The sequence below is a fragment of the Somniosus microcephalus genome, chromosome 5, assembly GCF_052327205.1.
Source record: "Somniosus microcephalus isolate GS21.2 chromosome 5, FLI_Smic_1.0, whole genome shotgun sequence".
Lineage (NCBI taxonomy): Eukaryota > Metazoa > Chordata > Chondrichthyes > Squaliformes > Somniosidae > Somniosus > Somniosus microcephalus.
Window position 1 is genome coordinate 1,171,732 of NC_140991.1, and position 19,729 is coordinate 1,191,460.

The following is a 19,729-nucleotide window of genomic DNA, read 5'->3' on the forward strand; positions in this document are numbered from 1 at the left end:
TTCACCCCCCGTGTCCTAACTCACACCAAGTCCCGTTCACCCCCCTGTATCCTAACTCGCACCAAGTCCCGTTCACCCCCCCGTGTCCGAACTCACACCAAGTCCTGTTCACCCCCCGTGTCCTAACTCGCACCAAGTCCCGTTCACCCCCCTGTATCCTAACTCGCACCAAGTCCCGTTCACCCCCTGTATCCTAACTCGCACCAAGTCCCGTTCACCCCCCGTGTCCGAACTCGCACCAAGTCCCGTTCACCCCCCTGTATCCTAACTCAGACCAAGTCCCGTTCACCCCCCGTGTCCTAACTCACACCAAGTCCCGTTCACCCCCCTGTATCCTAACTCGCACCAAGTCCCGTTCACCCCCCCGTGTCCTAACTCACACCAAGTCCCGTTCACCCCCCGTATCCTGACTCGCACCAAGTCCCGTTCACCCCCCGTATCCTAACTCACACCAAGTCCCGTTCACCCCCCTGTATCCTAACTCGCACCAAGTCCCGTTCACCCCCCCGTATCCTAACTCACACCAAGTCCCGTTCACCCCCCCGTGTCCTAACTCACACCAAGTCCCGTTCACCCCCCGTATCCTGACTCACACCAAGTCCCGTTCACCCCCCGTATCCGAACTCACACCAAGTCCCGTTCACCCCCCGTATCCTAACTCACACCAAGTCCCGTTCACCCCCCGTATCCTAACTCGCACCAAGTCCCGTTCACCCCCCGTATCCTAACTCTCACCAAGTCCCGTTCAACCCCCCGTATCCTAACTCACACCAAGTCCCGTTCACCCCCCGTATCCGAACTCACACCAAGTCCCGTTCACCCCCCGTATCCTAACTCACACCAAGTCCCGTTCACCCCCCGTATCCTAACTCGCACCAAGTCCCGTTCACCCCCCGTATCCTAACTCACACCAAGTCCCGTTCAACCCCCCGTATCCTAACTCACACCAAGTCCCGTTCACCCCCCGTATCCTAACTCGCACCAAGTCCCGTTCACCCCCCCTGTATCCTAACTCACACCAAGTCCCGTTCACCCCCCGTGTCCGAACTCGCACCAAGTCCCGTTCACCCCCCTGTATCCTAACTCGCACCAAGTCCCGTTCACCCCCCGTATCCGAACTCACACCAAGTCCCGTTCACCCCCCGTATCCGAACTCACACCAAGTCCCGTTCACCCCCCGTGTCCGAACTCACACCAAGTCCCGTTCACCCCCCGTATCCTAACTCGCACCAAGTCCCGTTCACCCCCCCGTGTCCGAACTCACACCAAGTCCCGTTCACCCCCCGTGTCCGAACTCACACCAAGTCCCGTTCACCCCCCGTATCCTAACTCGCACCAAGTCCCGTTCACCCCCCCGTGTCCTAACTCGCACCAAGTCCCGTTCACCCCCCGTGTCCTAACTCACACCAAGTCCCGTTCACCCCCCGTGTCCTAACTCACACCAAGTCCCGTTCACCCCCCGTATCCTGACTCACACCAAGTCCCGTTCACCCCCCGTATCCTGACTCGCACCAAGTCCCATTCACCCCCCATGTCCGAACTCGCACCAAGTCCCGTTCACCCCCCGTATCCGAACTCGCACCAAGTCCCGTTCACCCCCCCGTATCCGAACTCGCACCAAGTCCCGTTCACCCCCCGTGTCCGAACTCACACCAAGTCCCGTTCACCCCCCGTGTCTTGACTCGCACCAAGTCCCGTTCACCCCCCGTGTCCTAACTCGCACCAAGTCCCGTTCACCCCCCGTATCCTAACTCGCACCAAGTCCCGTTCACCCCCCGTGTCCTAACTCACACCAAGTCCCGTTCACCCCCCGTGTCCTAACTCACACCAAGTCCCGTTCACCCCCCGTGTCCGAACTCACACCAAGTCCCGTTCACCCCCCGTATCCTAACTCGCACCAAGTCCCGTTCACCCCCCGTGTCCGAACTCACACCAAGTCCCGTTCACCCCCCGTATCCTAACTCACACCAAGTCCCGTTCACCCCCCGTATCCTAACTCACACCAAGTCCTGTTCACCCCCCGTATCTGAACTCACACCAAGTCCCGTTCACCCCCCGTATCCTAACTCACACCAAGTCCCGTTCACCCCCCGTGTCCTAACTCGCACCAAGTCCCGTTCACCCCCCCGTATCCGAACTCGCACCAAGTCCCGTTCACCCCCTGTATCCTAACTCACACCAAGTCCCGTTCACCCCCCGTATCCTAACTCACACCAAGTCCCGTTCACCCCCCGTATCCTAACTCACAGCAAGTCCCGTTCACCCCACGTATCCTAACTCACAGCAAGTCCCGTTCACCCCCCGTGTCCGAACTCACACCAAGTCCCGTTCACCCCCCGTATCCTAACTCACACCAAGTCCCGTTCACCCCCCGTATCCTAACTCACAGCAAGTCCCGTTCACCCCCCGTATCCTAACTCACAGCAAGTCCCGTTCACCCCCCGTGTCCTAACTCGCACCAAGTCCCGTTCACCCCCCGTATCCTAACTCGCACCAAGTCCCGTTCACCCCCCGTATCCTAACTCGCACCAAGTCCCGTTCACCCCCCGTATCCTAACTCGCACCAAGTCCCGTTCACCCCCCGTATCCTAACTCGCACCAAGTCCCGTTCACCCCCCGTATCCTAACTCGCACCAAGTCCCGTTCACCCCCCGGTATCCTAACTCGCACCAAGTCCCGTTCACCCCCCGTATCCTAACTCGCACCAAGTCCCGTTCACCCCCCGTATCCGAACTCGCACCAAGTCCCGTTCACCCCCCGTGTCCGAACTCGCACCAAGTCCCGTTCACCCCCCGTGTCCGAACTCGCACCAAGTCCCGTTCACCCCCCGTGTCCGAACTCGCACCAAGTCCCGTTCACCCCCCGTGTCCGAACTCGCACCAAGTCCCGTTCACCCCCCGTGTCCGAACTCGCACCAAGTCCCGTTCACCCCCTGTATCCTAACTCGCACCAAGTCCCGTTCACCCCCCCGTGTCCGAACTCGCACCAAGTCCCGTTCACCCCCTGTATCCTAACTCACACCAAGTCCCGTTCACCCCCCGTGTCCGAACTCGCACCAAGTCCCGTTCACCCCCCGTGTCCGAACTCGCACCAAGTCCCGTTCACCCCCCGTGTCCGAACTCGCACCAAGTCCCGTTCACCCCCCGTATCCTAACTCACACCAAGTCCCGTTCACCCCCCCGTATCCTAACTCGCACCAAGTCCCGTTCACCCCCCTGTATCCTAACTCACACCAAGTCCCGTTCACCCCCCATGTCCGAACTCGCACCAAGTCCCGTTCACCCCCCGTATCCTAACTCACACCAAGTCCCGTTCACCCCCCGTATCCTAACTCGCACCAAGTCCCGTTCACCCCCCGTATCCTAACTCACACCCAGTGCCGTTCACCCCCCCGTATCCTAACTCGCACCAAGTCCCGTTCACCCCCCTGTATCCTAACTCGCACCAAGTCCCGTTCACCCCCCGTATCCTAACTCACACCAAGTCCCGTTCACCCCCCGTATCCTAACTCACACCAAGTCCCGTTCACCCCCCGTGTCCGAACTCGCACCAAGTCCCGTTCACCCCCCGTGTCCGAACTCGCACCAAGTCCCGTTCACCCCCCGTATCCGAACTCACACCAAGTCCCGTTCACCCCCCGTGTCCGAACTCGCACCAAGTCCCGTTCACCCCCCGTGTCCTAACTCGCACCAAGTCCCGTTCACCCCCCGTGTCCTAACTCGCACCAAGTCCCGTTCACCCCCCCGTATCCGAACTCGCACCAAGTCCCGTTCACCCCCTGTATCCTAACTCGCACCAAGTCCCGTTCACCCCCCTGTATCCTAACTCGCACCAAGTCCCGTTCACCCCCTGTATCCTAACTCGCACCAAGTCCCGTTCACCCCCCTGTATCCTAACTCGCACCAAGTCCCGTTCACCCCCTGTATCCGAACTCACACCAAGTCCCGTTCACCCCCCGTATCCTAACTCGCATCAAGTCCCGTTCACCCCCTGTATCCTAACTCGCACCAAGTCCCGTTCACCCCCCCCGTATCCGAACTCACACCAAGTCCCGTTCACCCCCCCCGTATCCTAACTCGCACCAAGTCCCGTTCACCCCCCCCCGTATCCTAACTCACACCAAGTCCCGTTCACCCCCCCGTATCGGAACTCGCACCAAGTCCCGTTCACCCCCCGTATCCGAACTCGCACCAAGTCCCGTTCACCCCCCGTATCCTAACTCGCACCAAGTCCCGTTCACCCCCCGTATCCTAACTCGCACCAAGTCCCGTTCACCCCCCCGTATCCTAACTCGCACCAAGTCCCGTTCACCCCCCGTATCCTAACTCGCACCAAGTCCCGTTCACCCCCCGTATCCTAACTCAGACCAAGTCCCGTTCACCCCCCGTATCCTAACTCACACCAAGTCCCGTTCACCCCCCGTGTCCGAACTCGCACCAAGTCCCGTTCACCCCCCGTGTCCGAACTCGCACCAAGTCCCGTTCACCCCCCGTGTCCGAACTCGCACCAAGTCCCGTTCACCCCCCGTGTCCGAACTCGCACCAAGTCCCGTTCTCCCCCCGTGTCCGAACTCGCACCAAGTCCCGTTCACCCCCCGTGTCCGAACTCACACCAAGTCCCGTTCACCCCCCGTGTCCGAACTCACACCAAGTCCCGTTCACCCCCCGTGTCCTAACTCACACCAAGTCCCGTTCACCCCCCGTGTCCTAACTCACACCAAGTCCCGTTCACCCCCCGTGTCCGAACTCGCACCAAGTCCCGTTCACCTCCCTGTATCCTAACTCGCACCAAGTCCCGTTCACCCCCCGTGTCCTAACTCGCACCAAGTCCCGTTCACCCCCCGTGTCCTAACTCACACCAAGTCCCGTTCACCCCCCGTGTCCGAACTCACACCAAGTCCCGTTCACCCCCCGTGTCCGAACTCACACCAAGTCCCGTTCACCCCCCGTATCCTAACTCGCACCAAGTCCCGTTCACCCCCCGTGTCCGAACTCACACCAAGTCCCGTTCACCCCCCGTATCCTAACTCGCACCAAGTCCCGTTCACCCCCCGTATCCTAACTCACACCAAGTCCCGTTCACCCCCCGTATCCGAACTCGCACCAAGTCCCGTTCACCCCCCGTGTCCGAACTCGCACCAAGTCCCGTTCACCCCCCGTGTCCGAACTCGCACCAAGTCCCGTTCACCCCCCGTGTCCGAACTCGCACCAAGTCCCGTTCACCCCCCGTGTCCGAACTCACACCAAGTCCCGTTCACCCCCCGTGTCCGAACTCACACCAAGTCCCGTTCACCCCCCGTATCCTAACTCACACCAAGTCCCGTTCACCCCCCTGTATCCTAACTCGCACCAATTCCCGTTCACTCCCCGTATCCTAACTCACACCAAGTCCCGTTCAACCCCGTGTCCGGACTCACACCAAGTCCCGTTCACCCCCCGTATCCTAACTCACACCAAGTCCCGTTCACCCCTTGTATCCTAACTCAGACCAAGTCCCGTTCACCCCCCCGTATCCTAACTCGCACCAAGTCCCGTTCACCCCCCGTGTCCGAACTCGCACCAAGTCCCGTTCACCCCCCGTATCCTGACTCGCACCAAGTCCCGTTCACCCCCCGTGTCCGCACTCACACCAAGTCCCGTTCACCCCCCGTGTCCGAACTCGCACCAAGTCACGTTCACCCCCCGTGTCCTAACTCGCACCAAGTCCCTTTCACCCCCCCGTGTCCGAACTCGCACCAAGTCCCGTTCACCCCCCGTATCCTAACTCAGACCAAGTCCCGTTCACCCCCCGTGTCCGAACTCGCACCAAGTCCCGTTCACCCCCTGTATCCTAACTCGCACCAAGTCCCGTTCACCCCCCGTATCCGAACTCGCACCAAGTCCCGTTCACCCCCCGTGTCCGAACTCGCACCAAGTCCCGTTCACCCCCCGTGTCCTGACTCACACCAAGTCCCGTTCATCCCCCGTGTCCTGACTCGCACCAAGTCCCGTTCACCCCCCGTGTCCGAACTCGCACCAAGTCCCGTTCACCCCCTGTATCCTAACTCACACCAAGTCCCGTTCACCCCCCGTGTCCGAACTCGCACCAAGTCCCGTTCACCCCCCGTGTCCGAACTCGCACCAAGTCCCGTTCACCCCCTGTATCCTAACTCGCACCAAGTCCCGTTCACCCCCCCGTGTCCGAACTCGCACCAAGTCCCGTTCACCCCCCGTGTCCGAACTCGCACCAAGTCCCGTTCACCCCCCGTATCCTAACTCACACCAAGTCCCGTTCACCCCCCCGTATCCTAACTCGCACCAAGTCCCGTTCACCCCCCTGTATCCTAACTCACACCAAGTCCCGTTCACCCCCCATGTCCGAACTCGCACCAAGTCCCGTTCACCCCCCGTATCCTAACTCACACCAAGTCCCGTTCACCCCCCGTATCCTAACTCGCACCAAGTCCCGTTCACCCCCCGTATCCTAACTCACACCCAGTCCCGTTCACCCCCCCGTATCCTAACTCGCACCAAGTCCCGTTCACCCCCCTGTATCCTAACTCGCACCAAGTCCCGTTCACCCCCCGTGTCCGAACTCGCACCAAGTCCCGTTCACCCCCCGTATCCTAACTCACACCAAGTCCCCCTCACCCCCCGTGTCCTAACTCACACCAAGTCCCGTTCACCCCCCGTGTCCAAACTCACACCCAGTCCCGTTCACCCCCCGTGTCCAAACTCTCACCCAGTCCCGTTCACCCCCCGTATCCTAACTCACACCAAGTCCCGTTCACCCCCCCCCGTGTCCGAACTCGCACCAAGTCCCGTTCACCCCCCCGTATCCTAACTCGCACCAAGTCCCGTTCACCCCCCGTATCCTAACTCACACCAAGTCCCGTTCACCCCCCGTATCCTAACTCACACCAAGTCCCGTTCACCCCCCGTATCCTAACTCACACCAAGTCCCGTTCACCCCCCGTGTCCGAACTCGCACCAAGTCCCGTTCACCCCCCGTGTCCGAACTCGCACCAAGTCCCGTTCACCCCCCGTATCCGAACTCGCACCAAGTCCCGTTCACCCCCCGTGTCCTAACTCGCACCAAGTCCCGTTCACCCCCCGTGTCCAAACTCACACCAAGTCCCGTTCACCCCCCGTATCCGAACTCGCACCAAGTCCCGTTCACCCCCCGTGTCCTAACTCGCACCAAGTCCCGTTCACCCCCCGTGTCCTAACTCGCACCAAGTCCCGTTCACCCCCCCGTATCCGAACTCGCACCAAGTCCCGTTCACCCCCTGTATCCTAACTCGCACCAAGTCCCGTTCACCCCCCTGTATCCTAACTCTCACCAAGTCCCGTTCACCCCCTGTATCCTAACTCGCACCAAGTCCCGTTCACCCCCCTGTATCCTAACTCGCACCAAGTCCCGTTCACCCCCTGTATCCGAACTCACACCAAGTCCCGTTCACCCCCCGTATCCTAACTCGCATCAAGTCCCGTTCACCCCCTGTATCCTAACTCGCACCAAGTCCCGTTCACCCCCCCCGTATCCGAACTCACACCAAGTCCCGTTCACCCCCCGTATCCTAACTCACACCAAGTCCCGTTCACCCCCCCGTATCGGAACTCGCACCAAGTCCCGTTCACCCCCCGTATCCGAACTCGCACCAAGTCCCGTTCACCCCCCGTATCCTAACTCGCACCAAGTCCCGTTCACCCCCCGTATCCTAACTCGCACCAAGTCCCGTTCACCCCCCCGTATCCGAACTCGCACCAAGTCCCGTTCACCCCCCGTGTCCTAACTCACACCAAGTCCCGTTCACCCCCCGTATCCGAACTCACACCAAGTCCCGTTCACCCCCCGTGTCCTAACTCACACCAAGTCCCGTTCACCCCCCGTATCCTAACTCGCACCAAGTCCCGTTCACCCCCCGTATCCTGACTCACACCAAGTCCCGTTCACCCCCCGTGTCCTAACTCGCACCAAGTCCCGTTCACCCCCCGTATCCTAACTCACACCAAGTCCCGTTCACCCCCCCGTGTCCTAACTCACACCAAGTCCCGTTCACCCCCCGTATCCTAACTTGCACCAAGTCCCGTTCACCCCCCGTGTCCGAACTCACACCAAGTCCCGTTCACCCCCCGTGTCCTAACTCACACCAAGTCCCGTTCACCCCCCGTGTCCGAACTCGCACCAAGTCCCGTTCACCCCCCGTATCCTAAGTCGCACCAAGTCCCGTTCACCCCCCGTGTCCGAACTCAGACCAAGTCCCGTTCACCCCCCGTGTCCGAACTCGCACCAAGTCCCGTTCACCCCCCGTATCCTGACTCACACCAAGTCCCGTTCACCCCCCTGTATCCTAACTCACACCAAGTCCCGTTCACCCCCCGTGTCCTAACTCACACCAAGTCCCGTTCACCCCCCGTGTCCGAACTCACACCAAGTCCCGTTCACCCCCCGTGTCCTGACTCACACCAAGTCCCGTTCACCCCCCGTATCCTAACTCACACCAAGTCCCGTTCACCCCCCTGTATCCTAACTCGCACCAAGTCCCGTTCACCCCCCGTGTCCGAACTCACACCAAGTCCCGTTCACCCCCCGTGTCCTAACTCGCACCAAGTCCCGTTCACCCCCCTGTATCCTAACTCGCACCAAGTCCCGTTCACCCCCCCGTGTCCTAACTCACACCAAGTCCCGTTCACCCCCCGTATCCTGACTCGCACCAAGTCCCGTTCACCCCCCGTATCCTAACTCACACCAAGTCCCGTTCACCCCCCTGTATCCTAACTCGCACCAAGTCCCGTTCACCCCCCCGTATCCTAACTCACACCAAGTCCCGTTCACCCCCCGTATCCTAACTCGCACCAAGTCCCGTTCACCCCCCGTATCCTAACTCACACCAAGTCCCGTTCAACCCCCCGTATCCTAACTCACACCAAGTCCCGTTCACCCCCCGTATCCGAACTCACACCAAGTCCCGTTCACCCCCCGTATCCTAACTCACACCAAGTCCCGTTCAACCCCCCGTATCCTAACTCACACCAAGTCCCGTTCACCCCCCGTATCCTAACTCGCACCAAGTCCCGTTCACCCCCCCTGTATCCTAACTCACACCAAGTCCCGTTCACCCCCCGTGTCCGAACTCGCACCAAGTCCCGTTCACCCCCCTGTATCCTAACTCGCACCAAGTCCCGTTCACCCCCCGTATCCGAACTCACACCAAGTCCCGTTCACCCCCCGTATCCGAACTCACACCAAGTCCCGTTCACCCCCCGTGTCCGAACTCACACCAAGTCCCGTTCACCCCCCGTATCCTAACTCGCACCAAGTCCCGTTCACCCCCCCGTGTCCGAACTCACACCAAGTCCCGTTCACCCCCCGTGTCCGAACTCACACCAAGTCCCGTTCACCCCCCGTATCCTAACTCGCACCAAGTCCCGTTCACCCCCCCGTGTCCGAACTCGCACCAAGTCCCGTTCACCCCCCGTATACTGACTCGCACCAAGTCCCGTTCACCCCCCGTGTCCTGACTCACACCAAGTCCCGTTCACCCCCCGTGTCCGAACTCGCACCAAGTCCCGTTCACCCCCCGTGTCCGAACTCGCACCAAGTCCCGTTCACCCCCCGTGTCCTAACTCGCACCAAGTCCCGTTCACCCCCTGTATCCTAACTCGCACCAAGTCCCGTTCACCCCCCGTATCCTAACTCGCACCAAGTCCCGTTCACCCCCCGTGTCCTAACTCGCACCAAGTCCCGTTCACCCCCCTGTATCCTGACTCGCACCAAGTCCCGTTCACCCCCCGTGTCCTAACTCACACCAAGTCCCGTTCACCCCCCGTATCCTAACTCGCACCAAGTCCCGTTCACCCCCCCGTATCCTAACTCGCACCAAGTCCCGTTCACCCCCCCGTATCCGAACTCGCACCAAGTCCCGTTCACCCCCCGTATCCTAACTCGCACCAAGTCCCGTTCACCCCCCCGTATCCTAACTCGCACCAAGTCCCGTTCACCCCCCGTGTCCGAACTCACACCAAGTCCCGTTCACCCCCCGTGTCCGAACTCACACCAAGTCCCGTTCAGCCCCCGTATCCTAACTCACTCCAAGTCCCGTTCACCCCCCTGTATCCTAACTCGCACCAAGTCCCGTTCACTCCCCGTATCCTAACTCACACCAAGTCCCGTTCACCCCCCGTGTCCGAACTCACACCAAGTCCCGTTCAGCCCCCGTATCCTAACTCACTCCAAGTCCCGTTCACCCCCCTGTATCCTAACTCGCACCAAGTCCCGTTCACTCCCCGTATCCTAACTCACACCAAGTCCCGTTCACCCCCCGTATCCTAACTCACACCAAGTCCCGTTCACCCCCCGTGTCCGAACTCGCACCAAGTCCCGTTCACCCCCCGTATCCTGACTCGCACCAAGTCCCGTTCACCCCCCGTGTCCGAACTCACACCAAGTCCCGTTCACCCCCCGTGTCCGAACTCGCACCAAGTCACGTTCACCCCCCGTGTCCTAACTCGCACCAAGTCCCTTTCACCCCCCCGTGTCCGAACTCGCACCAAGTCCCGTTCACCCCCCGTATCCTAACTCAGACCAAGTCCCGTTCACCCCCCGTGTCCGAACTCGCACCAAGTCCCGTTCACCCCCTGTATCCTAACTCGCACCAAGTCCCGTTCACCCCCCTGTGTCCTAACTCACACCAAGTCCCGTTCACCCCCCGTATCCGAACTCACACCAAGTCCCGTTCACCCCCCGTGTCCGAACTCGCACCAAGTCCCGTTCACCCCCCGTGTCCTGACTCACACCAAGTCCCGTTCACCCCCCGTGTCCTGACTCACACCAAGTCCCGTTCACCCCCCGTGTCCTGACTCACACCAAGTCCCGTTCACCCCCTGTATCCTCACTCACACCAAGTCCCGTTCACCCCCCGTGTCCGAACTCACACCAAGTCCCGTTCACCCCCCGTGTCCGAACTCGCACCAAGTCCCGTTCACCCCCTGTATCCTAACTCGCACCAAGTCCCGTTCACCCCCCCGTGTCCGAACTCGCACCAAGTCCCGTTCACCCCCTGTATCCTAACTCACACCAAGTCCCGTTCACCCCCCGTATCCTAACTCACACCAAGTCCCGTTCACCCCCCGTATCCTAACTCGCACCAAGTCCCGTTCACCCCCTGTATCCTAACTCACACCAAGTCCCGTTCACCCCCTGTATCCTAACTCACACCAAGTCCCGTTCACCCCCCGTATCCTAACTCGCACCAAGTCCCGTTCACCCCCCGTGTCCGAACTCGCACCAAGTCCCGTTCACCCCCCGTGTCCGAACTCGCACCAAGTCCCGTTCACCCCCCGTGTCCGAACTCGCACCAAGTCCCGTTCACCCCCCGTGTCCGAACTCACACCAAGTCCCGTTCACCCCCCCGTGTCCTAACTCACACCAAGTCCCGTTCACCCCCCGTGTCCTAACTCGCACCAAGTCCCGTTCACCCCCCTGTATCCTAACTCACACCAAGTCCCGTTCACCCCCCGTATCCTAACTCACACCAAGTCCCGTTCACCCCCGTGTCCGAACTCGCACCAAGTCCCGTTCACCCCCCGTGTCCGAACTCGCACCAAGTCCCGTTCACCCCCCTGTATCCTAACTCACACCAAGTCCCGTTCACCCCCCGTATCCTAACTCACACCAAGTCCCGTTCACCCCCCGTATCCGAACTCGCACCAAGTCCCGTTCACCCCCCTGTATCCTAACTCACACCAAGTCCCGTTCACCCCCTGTATCCTAACTCACACCAAGTCCCGTTCACCCCCTGTATCCTAACTCACACCAAGTCCCGTTCACCCCCCGTATCCTAACTCGCACCAAGTCCCGTTCACCCCCCCGTATCCTAACTCACACCAAGTCCCGTTCACCCCCCCGTATCCTAACTCGCACCAAGTCCCGTTCACCCCCCCCGTATCCTAACTCGCACCAAGTCCCGTTCACCCCCCGTGTCCGAACTCGCACCAAGTCCCGTTCACCCCCCCGTATCCTAACTCGCACCAAGTCCCGTTCACCCCCCGTGTCCGAACTCGCACCAAGTCCCGTTCACCCCCCGTATCCTACCTCGCACCAAGTCCCGTTCACCCCCCGTATCCTAACTCGCACCAAGTCCCGTTCACCCCCCGTATCCTAACTCACACCAAGTCCCGTTCACCCCCCGTGTCCTAACTCGCACCAAGTCCCGTTCACCCCCCGTGTCCGAACTCGCACCAAGTCCCGTTCACCCCCCGTGTCCGAACTCGCACCAAGTCCCGTTCACCCCCCGTATCCTAACTCGCACCAAGTCCCGTTCACCCCCCGTGTCCGAACTCGCACCAAGTCCCGTTCACCCCCCGTGTCCTAACTCGCACCAAGTCCCGTTCACCCCCCGTATCCTAACTCGCACCAAGTCCCGTTCACCCCCCGTGTCCTAACTCGCACCAAGTCCCGTTCACCCCCCGTGTCCTAACTCGCACCAAGTCCCGTTCACCCCCCGTATCCTAACTCGCACCAAGTCCCGTTCACCCCCCGTGTCCTAACTCACACCAAGTCCCGTTCACCCCCCTGTATCCTAACTCACACCAAGTCCCGTTCACCCCCCTGTATCCTAACTCGCACCAAGTCCCATTCACCCCCCGTGTCCGAACTCACACCAAGTCCCGTTCGCCCCCCGTATCCTAACTCGCACCAAGTCCCGTTCACCCCCCGTATCCTAACTCGCACCAAGTCCCGTTCACCCCCCTGTATCCTAACTCGCACCAAGTCCCGTTCACCCCCCCCCCCCCCCCGTGTCCGAACTCGCACCAAGTCCCGTTCGCCCAGCACCCCTGTGACCTACGTTGGCTCCCGGTCCAGCAGCGCTTCATTTTAAAAATTCTCATCCTTGTGGTCAAATCCCTCCATAGCCTCGATCCTCCGTATCTCTCTAACCTGCTCCAGCCCTACAAACCTTCGCGATCTCTGTGTTCCTCTAATTCTGGCCTCTCGAGCATCCTCGATCTTAATCCCTCCACCATTGGTGGCTGTGCCTTCAGCTACCTGGGCCCTAAGCTCTGGAATTCCCTCCCTAAACCTCTCTGCCTCTCTACCCCTCTCTCCTTAAAGACGCTTCTTAAAACCTACCTCTGTGACCAAGCTTTTGGTCACCTGTCCTAATATCTCCTTATGTGGCTCGGTGTCAAATATTGTTTGATAATCGCTCCTGTGAAGCGCCTTGGGATGTTTGTCTACATTAAAGGCGTTATATAAATGCAAGCTGTTGTGTGATGTTCATGGGCTGTAATTGCCCCCTTCCTGTGAGTGTGTTGTGTTCATGGGCTGTAATTGCCCCTCTCCTGTGAGTGTCTGATGTTCATGGGCTGTAATTGCCCCTCTCCTGTGAGTGTGTTGTGTTCATGGGCTGTCATTGCCCCCTCCTGTGAGTGTGTTGTGTTCATGGGCTGTAATTGCCCCCTCCTGTGAGTGTGTTGTGTTCATGGGCTGTAATTGCCCCCCTCCTGTGAGTGTGTTGTGTTCATGGGCTGTAATTGCCCCCCTCCTGTGAGTGTCTGATGTTCATGGGCTGTAATTGCCCCCCTCCTGTGAGTGTTGTGTGTTCATGGGCTGTAATTGCCCCTCTCCTGTGAGTGTGTTGTGTTCATGGGCTGTAATTGCCCCTCTCCTGTGAGTGTGTTGTGTTCATGGGCTGTAATTGCCCCTCTCCTGTGAGTGTGTTGTGTTCATGGGCTGTAATTGCCCCTCTCCTGTGAGTGTGTGATGTTCATGGGCTGTAATTGCCCCTCTCCTGTGAGTGTGTGATGTTCATGGGCTGTAATTGCCCCCTCCTGTGAGTGTGTGATGTTCATGGGCTGTAATTGCCCCTCTCCTGTGAGTGTGTGATGTTCATGGGCTGTAATTGCCCCTCTCCCGTGAGTGTGTTGTGTTCATGGGCTGTAATTGCCCCCTCCTGTGAGTGTGTTGTGTTCATGGGCTGTAATTGCCCCTCTCCTGTGAGTGTGTGATGTTCATGGGCTGTAATTGCCCTCTCCTGTGAGTGTGTTGTGTTCATGGGCTGTAATTGCCCCTCTCCTGTGAGTGTGTTGTGTTCATGGGCTGTAATTGCCCCCCTCCTGTGAGTGTGTGATGTTCATGGGCTGCAATTGCCCCCTCCTGTGCGTGTGTGATGTTCATGGGCTGTAATTGCCCCCCTCCTGTGAGTGTGTGATGTTCATGGGCTGTAATTGCCCCCCTCCTGTGAGTGTGTTGTGTTCATGGGCTGTAATTGCCCCCCTCCTGTGAGTGTCTGATGTTCATGGGCTGTAATTGCCCCTCTCCTGTGAGTGTGTTGTGTTCATGGGCTGTAATTGCCCCCCTCCTGTGAGTGTCTGATGTTCATGGGCTGTAATTGCCCCTCTCCTGTGAGTGTGTTGTGTTCATGGGCTGTAATTGCCCCCCTCCTGTGAGCGTTGTGTGTTCATGGGCTGTAATTGCCCCTCTCCTGTGAGTGTGTTGTGTTCATGGGCTGTAATTGCCCCCCTCCTGTGAGTGTCTGATGTTCATGGGCTGTAATTGCCCCTCTCCTGTGAGTGTGTTGTGTTCATGGGCTGTAATTGCCCCCCTCCTGTGAGCGTTGTGTGTTCATGGGCTGTAATTGCCCCTCTTCTGTGAGTGTGTTGTGTTCATGGGCTGTAATTGCCCCTCTCCTGTGAGTGTGTTGTGTTCATGGGCTGTAATTGCCCCCCTCCTGTGAGTGTCTGATGTTCATGGGCTGTAATTGCCCCCTCCTGTGAGTGTCTGATGTTCATGGGCTGTAATTGCCCCCTCCTGTGAGTGTGTGATGTTCATGGGCTGTAATTGCCCCTCTCCTGTGAGTGTCTGATGTTCATGGGCTGTAATTGCCCCCTCCTGTGAGTGTGTGATGTTCATGGGCTGTAATTGCCCCTCTCCTGTGAGTGTCTGATGTTCATGGGCTGTAATTGCCCCTCCTGTGAGTGTGTTGTGTTCATGGGCTGTAATTGCCCCCTCCTGTGAGTGTGTTGTGTTCATGGGCTGTAATTGCCCCTCTCCTGTGAGTGTGTGATGTTCATGGGCTGTAATTGCCCCTCTCCTGTGAGTGTGTGATGTTCATGGGCTGTAATTGCCCCTCTCCTGTGAGTGTGTTGTGTTCATGGGCTGTAATTGCCCCTCTCCTGTGAGTGTGTGATGTTCATGGGCTGTAATTGCCCCTCCTGTGAGTGTGTTGTGTTCATGGGCTGTAATTGCCCCCTCCTGTGAGTGTGTGATGTTCATGGGCTGTAATTGCCCCCCTCCTGTGAGTGTCTGATGTTCATGGGCTGTGATTGCCCCTCTCCTGTGAGTGTGTGATGTTCATGGGCTGTAATTGCCCCTCTCCTGTGAGTGTCTGATGTTCATGGGCTGTAATTGCCCCCCTCCTCAGGGCTGCGCTCTCTCCACATGCTGTGATTTGATTGGAGAGTTGATCATTGTGTAAAGGTGTTTGTCGACCCATGTGTACGGACGGAATAAGTCGAAGGCAGCACGTTCTGTTTACATCGTGACCCCCAGTGCTGTCACGATGCATTTTGACCAGACTTTGCCCAACTTGTCCTGTGCTGTTGGGCAGAGATGTGTCAGTCGGGTTTCCTGAAGTGGGTGCCCCTGAACTGTGAGCTTCAGCACTGTCCCCGTTAGACAGCTCCGAGTTTCAGCTTACCAATGTCGGGCAGTCAATCTGCTATCCCTGGAGCTGGTAGCTCATTACTCCAAGAGTTGATGAGGTGTGGATAATGACCCCATTCTGCACTGGGCAATGGATGTGACAGGAAGGAGTGGTTCCTCGGTTCCACTACATACTACAGGCTGAATGCCAGCGGGCACTGTTCAACCCAGCACTTCATGCAGAGTCGGGCCTGCTAACTCGCAGAGCTGCAGTTGTCTCATAGGAACAGGAGGAGGCCATTCAGCCCCTCAAGGCTGCTCTCCCATTGTATTAGATCACGGCTGGTCTGTACCTCAGCTCCAGTTACCCACTGTTGATCCATATCCTTTGATGCACTTTTCTATCAAAAATCTGTCGACCTCAGTCTTGGAAATTTCAGTTGACCCCCAGCTGCCACAGCTTTTTGAGGGAGAGAATTCTAGATTTCCACCAGCCTTTGTGCAGAGAGTGCTTCCTGATTTCACCCCTGAACAGCCTGGCTCTAATTTAACACTGTGCCCCTTGTTCTGGATTCCTCCACCAGAGGATATCGATTCTCTCTGTCTACCCTGTTTGCTGGGTAAGGGTGTCAAGTGATATGGAACAGAGGTGGGTAAATGGAGCTGAGATACAGATTAGCCATGACCTGATTGAATGGTGAAGCAGAGATTGAGGGGATGAATGGCCTCTTTCGATGTTCTATGAATGGTGAAGCAGAGATTGAGGGGATGAATGGCCTCTTTCGATGTTCTATGAATAGTGAAGCAGAGATTGAGGGGATGGATGGCCTCTTTCGATGTTCTATGAATAGTGAAGCAGAGATTGAGGGGATGAATGGCCTCTTTCGATGTTCTATGAATAGTGAAGCAGAGATTGAGGGGATGAATGGCCTCTTTCGATGTTCTATGAATAGTGAAGCAGAGATTGAGGGGATGAATGGCCTCTTTCGATGTTCTATGAATGGTGAAGCAGAGATTGAGGGGATGAATGGCCTCTTTCGATGTTCTATGAATGGCGAAGCAGAGATTGAGGGGATGAATGGCCTCTTTCGATGTTCTATGAATAGTGAAGCAGAGATTGAGGGGATGAATGGCCTCTTTCGATGTTCTATGAATGGTGAAGCAGAGATTGAGGGGATGAATGGCCTCTTTCGATGTTCTATGAATGGTGAAGCAGAGATTGAGGGGATGAATGGCCTCTTTCGATGTTCTTTGAATAGTGAAGCAGAGATTGAGGGGATGAATGGCCTCTTTCGATGTTCTATGAATGGTGAAGCAGAGATTGAGGGGATGAATGGCCTCTTTCGATGTTCTATGAATGGTGAAGCAGAGATTGAGGGGATGAATGGCCTCGTTCGATGAATGGCGAAGCAGAGATTGAGGGGATGAATGGCCTCTTTCGATGTTCTTTGAATGGTGAAGCAGAGATTGAGGGGATGAATGGCCTCTTTCGATGTTCTTTGAATGGTGAAGCAGAGATTGAGGGGATGAATGGTCTCTTTCGATGTTCCAATGAATGGCGAAGCAGGCTGAAGGCACAGGGTGGGAGATTGAACGAAAGACTTGCATTTCTATAGCGCCTTTAATGACCACCAGACGTACTTTTTGAAGTGTAGTCACTGTTGTAATGTAGGAAACGTGGCAGCCAATTTGCGCACAGCAAGCTCCCACAAACAGCAAGGTGATAATGACTGGACAATCTGTTTCTGTTATGTTAATTGAGGGATAAATATTGTCCAGGACACCGGGGAGAACTCCCCTGCTCTTCTTCGAAATAGTGCCATAGGATCTTTTGCATCCACCTGAGAGGGCAAACCTCCGTTTAACATCTCATCCGAAAGACGGCACCTCCAAAAGCGCAGCACTCCCTCAGTATTGCACTGGAGTGTCAGCTAGATTTTTGTGCTCAAGTGTCTGGGGTGGGACTTGAACCCACGACCTTCTGACTCAGAGGTGAGGGTGCCGCCCACTGAGCCACAGCTGACCCTGTGGACTGAGGTTGAGCAGGTCCAGAGGGGAGGGAATGGTGGAGTTGGTGTTGAGAGATTGTGAAGACATCCTCTGGGGCCAGTGGGTTTGGAGGGCAGCGCCTTCCATCTAGTGCACACCTCAATGCTCGTCACGGTGGCAGTATTACGAGCTGAGAGGTGACTGAGGGCCGAGGAGGTTTAATGAGAATTCACGAGTACAGAGGGGTTTGGAGGCTGACCACGGGTGTGTGGGGGAGGAAGGTACATCTGACTGGGGTGGAGGGTGCAAACTGTTGGGCTGCAGGAGGAAGGGAAGGACGGTGAGGATGCGGTTTGATTTGTAAATCGCACAAGGAAGATGAAGACTTCTATTTAAACACAACCCTCTCCTGCTTGTGTTTCCTTGTCTTAACAGCCTTTCTTCCGATTGTTGAACCTTCGGAAGCTGGGACTAAGCGACAATGAGATCCAGCGACTGCCCCCAGAGGTCGCTAACTTCATGCAGCTTGTTGAGCTCGACATCTCTCGCAACGGTGAGTGTGTGGGCAAGGGGGCCGGAATGACACTTCCGGGTTAGACATAAGCAGCAGGTTAGTTGAAGCACAGTGACTAGAGAGTCAGTGGAAGCGTGCTGGGCATGGGGGGGGCGGTTGGGAATGGTGCAGTCCCGAGACCCGGACTGGCAGTCCCGAGAACGTGAGTTCAAATCCTTCCAGGCCAATTTGAGAATTTCAATTCAGTTCAAAAAAATCTGGAGTAAAAAGCTGGGATCAGTAAATGACCCCGAGCTGGTCAGATTGTCGCTAGAGCCCAACTGGTTCACCAGTGTCTCTGGATTGTCGTTCCAGGACTTCATCTACCCCCCGCCCTCGCCCTCCCTCGCCCCCCCCGCCCTCCCTCGCCCCCCCCGCCCTCCCTCGCCCCCCCCCGCCCTCCCTCGCCCCCCCCCCGCCCTCCCTCGCCCCCCCCGCCCTCCCTCGCCCCCCCCGCCCTCCCTCGCCCCCCCCGCCCTCCCTCGCCCCCCCCGCCCCTCCCTCGCCCCCCCCGCCCTCCCTCGCCCCCCCCGCCCTCCCTCGCCCCCCCCCGCCCTCCCTCGCCCCCCCCGCCCTCCCTCGCCCCCCCCCGCCCTCCCTCGCCCCCCCCGCCCTCCCTCGCCCCCCGCCCTCCCTCGCCCCCCCGACCCTCCCTCGCCCCCCCGCCCTCCCTCGCCCCCCCCCGCCCTCCCTCGCCCCCCCCGCCCTCCCTCGCCCCCCCGCCCTCCCTCGCCCCCCCCGCCCTCCCTCGCCCGCCCCGCCCTCCCTCGCCCCCCCCGCCCTCCCTCGCCCTCCCCTCGCCCCCCCCGCCCTCCCTCGCCCCCCCCGCCCTCCCTCGCCCCCCCCGCCCTCCCTCGCCCCCCCGCCCTCCCTCGCCCCCCCGCCCTCCCTCGCCCCCCCGCCCTCCCTCGCCCCCCGCCCTCCCTCGCCCCCCCGCCCTCCTCGCCCCCCCGCCCTCCCTCGCCCCCCCGCCCTCCCTCGCCCCCCCCGCCCTCCCTCGCCCCCCCCGCCCTCCTCGCCCCCCCCGCCCTCCCTGCCCCCCCCGCCCTCCCTCGCCCCCCCCGCCCTCCCTCGCCCCCCCGCCCCTCCCTCGCCCCCCCGCCCTCCCTCGCCCCCCCCGCCCTCCCTCGCCCCCCCCGCCCTCCCTCGCCCCCCCGCCCTCCCTCGCCCCCCCGCCCTCCCTCGCCCCCCCGCCTCCCTCGCCCCCCCGCCCTCCCTCGCCCCCCCGCCCTCCCTCGCCCCCCCGCCCTCCCCTCGCCCCCCCCAGCCCTCCCTCGCCCCCCCGCCCTCCCTCGCCCCCCCGCCCTCCCTCGCCCCCCCGCCCTCCCTCGCCCCACCCGCCCTCCCTCGCCCCCCCCGCCCTCCCTCGCCCCCCCGCCCTCCCTCGCCCCCCCCGCCCTCCCTCGCCCCCCCGCCCTCCCTCGCCCCCCCGCCCTCCTCGCCCCCCCGCCCTCCCTCGCCCCCCGCCCCCCTCGCCCCCCCGCCCTCCCTCGCCCCCCCGCCCTCCCTCGCCCCCCCGCCCTCCCTCGCCCCCCCCGCCCTCCCTCGCCCCCCCGCCCT

At 59.6% G+C, this 19,729-nt stretch overlaps 1 protein-coding gene across 1 annotated transcript in view; it reads left to right on the forward strand.

Annotated features, from left to right (window-relative positions):
• LOC147116796 (protein scribble homolog) overlaps positions 1 to 19,729 on the forward strand; it is a 145,134-nt gene that overhangs the window by 49,314 nt on the left and 76,091 nt on the right. The window contains 1 exon segment of the mRNA XM_085987226.1: positions 18,052 to 18,169. Within this exon segment, the coding sequence (XP_085843352.1) occupies positions 18,052 to 18,169 (118 nt within the window).